Source organism: Montipora capricornis, chromosome 10, assembly GCF_036669925.1.
Source record: "Montipora capricornis isolate CH-2021 chromosome 10, ASM3666992v2, whole genome shotgun sequence".
NCBI lineage: Eukaryota > Metazoa > Cnidaria > Anthozoa > Scleractinia > Acroporidae > Montipora > Montipora capricornis.
The window spans coordinates 69,358,076-69,363,075 of record NC_090892.1 but is presented as its reverse complement, the minus strand read 5'-3'; the positions used below and the strand labels follow the sequence as shown (position 1 = coordinate 69,363,075).

The following is a 5,000-nucleotide window of genomic DNA, read 5'->3' as shown; positions in this document are numbered from 1 at the left end:
CCATTTGATTACCCATACTAATTTATCTCTTTACCGATCGTTTCTGGTTTTCACAGATGTTAACACAGTAGTCTCCCAAACCTACAACCATGAAGATAACAGCTTGACATTTTAATTTGGAGTTTGTTTTTTTTTTCAGTGATGAGGAAAGATCTACTTAAAATAAAGAAACTTTCTAGTGACCTTTTCCTGAAGCGAAAAGAGACAAATCCTCTGGATGTGAAACTTCACAACGATGTCGACGTATCCTTTGCAACGTTGCACGATAAGTTATAAGTTTTCTTTACATTAGCGCTTCTCAACTAAGCAAAATAATTACGCCACGGAAACGGTTACCATTGACCTGTTGGCTTAGTCATTTGGGTATATAGAGCGTTTTCACCTGACGTGACGGCGGCCATCTTGTTGTTCCAAAACAAAGGAATGGCGGTCATGATTGTGTACCAAACTATTCCTCCGGGATTTGAACTCTATTTTTATGCAAATAATTTCTTTTGCTTCAGTAATCCAATATGGCTGCTGGTCACGTGAGTGAAAACGCTCCATTGGAGTGCATACTGTGCGAAAGGTCGTGGGCTCAAACTCCACGTGGAACAACACTTGGTTAATTAATGAGGAGAAAGTGCTGCCTTTGTAATGACATCTGCAAATGGATAGATTATCTGGTATTATCGGTTAGGGGCTGTAAATCGTAGGCCTCAGTGGTCTCACCGCTCTTGTACAACAGGGAACACTTAGTAAAACATAAGTGATCTATTCACAGTCAGAACAGATTATTCACAGTCAGAACAGATTATTGACTTTTATATCGCGTAGGCCTGAATTTCAGCCGCCTCCCCCGCTCCCTAAGTCAGGAGGAAGCGGCTGAAATTCAGGCCTATCTGAATCTAAACTTGACGGAGTATTAGTTGACTGGATACTAAATGACACGATCATGGGTTGGAGACGTGTTTAAGCCTTTAATTTCTTTGAGGCTTCTTCACAACTGCCGAAGGTGTTCCATTAACAGCGATGATCTTTTACTTTGAAAAGTGTTTATCCGTTGTTCCAAGATATGAATCTCATTTGTATTAAATTTATTGTTGTCGGGAAGGTAGTTCATTTGTACGTCTTATTCACACCTGGATGCAAGCAGAAGGGTTCAAGTAAAGAGGGGATGGCTGGCTGGCCTGTTCGAACATATCCCCTAAGAGCTTAACAATGGGGAGTTCTAAAGGAATACACGCTGCCACAAATACGCAATTATCCCAACTTTTTAGTGTTATAGATTCCTTGAAACGTGGGGTAATGTTGTAAAACTTTGCTTTGCAAAATGGAGATTAGTGTCACTGCTATTTTTCTTTAACATCCTTCCAATAATAAAGTCATTTGTCAGCGAATACGAAGAAAAGCTAAACGACTTGTGCGACAAGTGTAAAGAGATGAAGCAGATCTACAACAAGGTTTTGGTGAGTAAGAGTTGCATTGACATAAATGTGAGTGCTGCAAGCTGTTCTTGAAACTTTTGAATCCGAAAACTTTATTTTCATTTGAGTTTTTGTGATTTGTGTGTATCAGGGGCGGATCTAGGATTTCTCTTAGGAGGGGTGCACTACTAAAAAATGTCGTAGCTGACTGGTGACGTATTTTTTTTGCAGAATGCCAGTTGTATTAAAAAGCCGCAGATCATCTTGGGGAGGGGGGGGGATGCGCACCCCTGCACCCTCCCCCTAGATCCGCCCCTGCGTAAGAATTGTCCTCAACAAACAGTCCGTCTTTCTCTTAACCATCGAGCATCATGTGAAAAAACAAACAAACAAATACACCAGAGTAATAATGGCTGCGAATGACTCGTACCCCAGATTTTCTGTGTTTATTTCTCAAATTTTATTTCTCTGTTTTTTGTGTTTGTTTAAGACCCGAGCAAACGTCTTCCACAACCTTTTGATTTCGTTTACGATGTCAAACGTTTTGAGCATCGCTATTCCAACAAAATCGAACGGATGTTGAAACAAATGCTGAAGTCATTTGCCCAGGCCTTCAGCTGCATTAGGCGCGACGGAGTACGAGAAGGAGTGTTGCTTGTAGTTTATCAACTTTAGCTGTCAGCATTTTTGTTTTTTTGAGGTTTCTTTTGGTGAACCACAAAGTAGTGATTCAGAAGAACTGTTTGAACCTATCAGCACTTTCATGGATCAGTTCGAGAAGGCTTTGAAAGACATGCAGGGAAGCAAACATAACAAGGGGAACAAACTAGAGGGGCTCAGGTGAGTTATCGTGCAAGGTGCTGTTTGATGGCATTAGCACATTCATAGCTGAGGTTAAAAAGGCCGTGCCAGAAATGCAGAGAAGCCAAGTCAATTAAAGGCTTCATACTAGAGAGGCTTAGGTGATTGTTTTATGAGGTGCTTGTACTGAACACGTTATTGAATGCGGACCAGCGATCGAGGGGATGTTACTGTTTTGGCCAAGTTTGGTTGAAGTGGGGTCGTCCAACAACGAAGACAAAAGTGTGGAGGCCGGCGTTATTTGATGAGCTTTGCTTGAGTTCAAAGGAGTTTGCTCTCGCGCTATGATTGTGGATTCTTCACAAATCAAATAAGTTCAGATCAAAAGAGGAGATAACTGTCCTTATTACTGGGTTGCCGTAGGCATCCCAGTCGGAAAATGGGTAGATTATTTTTTTACTGGGTTGCCTTATAAGGCAAACCCAGTCGAGGTCTGCGTTTAGTTTGTTTGTTTTCTTTTTTTTCTTTTTTTTCTTTTTTTTCTTTTTTTTTTTTTTTTTTCCGTGTCGGTAAAAGTCTTGCCTGTCACTCCCCTGGTAAGTGGTGTCTTTGTGGATAGAGCCTTCTGCGCGTATTTTCGTAGGATCGAGAGGGTAGTGGAACTGCGTAGATTTCTCTGGTGGACACAGTAGAATCATTAACTTAGCCTGCAATGGCGTCGAAAGTCATGCAACGCGAATGGCGTTTTAGTGGATCCTTAAACAAATATACCCTTATGGAGCTCAATAATGGAAAGTCAGTTGGATAAACTAGGCATGAATCTCAAAAGCGACGAGTACTGGACTTCGACAACAATCTATCCCCCGTCGAGACGAAATCAAAGTGAGCAGTATTTACCTGAAGTACAAGGTAATTTGACACAATTGAGTTTGTTGTCTTCACGCACGCAATGAAATAGGAAGAGGTTTTCGCCTCTAAGAGCAAATATGTTGTTTGTTTCAATAAAACTTTCGCTGGAAAAGGATTCTGTGGTATTTTCTGCCTTTGTGAATTATAATATCATGTTGTGTATTGAATTTTCGAGCTTAAGGTTGAAATGTGATATGCGAGAAGTTTTTTAGTTTTGCTCTGTAAGCGGGAAGGGTTCACAGGCCTGTTGAAAGCGTGCTTGAGTTTCAACAAAATGAGCCCCAAAATCAGTGAAAACTTGTGACGCAGATGAATAATAAAGTAGCTGCTATTTCCAAAATGATGGAATTACCTGGTGATAATAACGTCGTACGCGTCTTGGAGAGTAAATTTTGACTTTGCATAAACAAGAGTTGGGCGATTGTGATCTTTGTTTTGACTTCGCTCATTTCATTGTCAAACTTTATAACACTTGACAGAAAAAGAAACTTTTTAAAAACCCGGTATCTTGCCATCATTTGACACAGATGCTTCACTGTTTGACGAGTAAACATGCAGCGGTAACGTAATCACGGCGCCCGCTGAATTCCGGCCATGTCACTTTTCGATTTTGCAATTTACTTGAACGTAGCAAAAATCTCCCAAAATGTTTGTCGCTGATCGTAACTTTTTATATTCTATATTCACGGTTCAAAATTAATGTTGTTTTCATGTCGTAAATATTTTATTCTCGATCGACCGTCCGGGAAACTTCCTTCTGCTCTTTCTGAAAACTGTGTATCAATAGTTATTTGCTTTTTCATCAATATTTGTCTTGCATAAAGCAAGCTAACAAGATCTGTACCTTGCTGAGTTCGCATTTGTTAGAGTTAATAGTATTTTCGGTCCGATGCTTCTGTTTTAAGAGGGGTACATTGTTTCGGTCTCCCATCCAAACACTAACCCCGCCCGGCAGGGATTAACTTCAGTGAACTTTAGTATTAGAAAGCCTTCAGATGCTCAGAGGGCACACTTGTGGTAAAAAGAAGTTGTGAGGGAACTTGAAAATTATCAACATGTCAGCCCAGAAGCCAATGTTTCTCGCTTCTCTTTTATTTGTTATTCTTCAGAGACTGGAATGCTGTATTTCAATACCACACAATTCAGTGCCTTCTGATTTTCTGTAGCACGTACCACAGGCAACCCAGTGTATGCTTCACAGAAGCATCTCGTTTTTTTTTATTTTCCGTGTCGGTAAAAGTCTTGCCCGTCAGTCCCCTGCTAAGTGGTGTCTTTCTGCATAGAGCCCTCTGCCCGTATTTTCTTAGGATAGAGAGGGTAGTGGAAATACGTAGACTTCTCTGGTGGACACAGTAGAATGATAAACTTAACCTGCAATGGCGTCGAAAGTCATGTAACGCAAATGGCGTTTTAGTGGATCTTAAACAAAATATACCCTTATGGAGCTCAATAATGGAAAGTCAGTTGGATAAACTAGGCGGGCGGTGAAAACAAATACCTGGAATCGTAAAAGCGACGAGTAATGGACTTCGACAACAATCTATCGCCCGTCGAGCAGAAATCAAAGTGAGCTGTATTTACCTGAAGTACATGGTAATTTGACACGATTGAGTTTCTTGTCTTCACGCACGCAATGAAATAGGAAGAGGTTTTCGCCTCTAAGAGCAAATATGTTGTTTGTTTCAATAAATTTTTCGCTGGAAAAGGATTCTGTGGTATTTTCTGCCTTTGTGAATTATAATATCATGTTGTGTATTGAATTTTCGAGCTTAAGGTTGAAATGTGATATGGGAGAAGTTTTTTAGTATTGCTCTGTAAGCAGGAAGGGTTCACAGGCCTGTTGGAAGCGTGCTTGAGTTTCAACAAAATGAGCCCCAAAATCAG

At 40.5% G+C, this 5,000-nt stretch overlaps 1 protein-coding gene across 5 annotated transcripts in view; it reads left to right on the top strand.

Annotated features, from left to right (window-relative positions):
* Positions 1-5,000, top strand: part of LOC138022244 (uncharacterized) — a 57,423-nt gene that overhangs the window by 46,601 nt on the left and 5,822 nt on the right. For all 5 annotated transcript variants that reach the window (XM_068869322.1, XM_068869323.1, XM_068869321.1 and 2 more), the window contains 3 exons: positions 140-243; positions 1,365-1,448; positions 2,107-2,246. In XM_068869322.1, the coding sequence (XP_068725423.1) occupies positions 140-243; positions 1,365-1,448; positions 2,107-2,246 (328 nt within the window). The remainder of the gene's footprint in view (positions 1-139; positions 244-1,364; positions 1,449-2,106; positions 2,247-5,000) is intronic.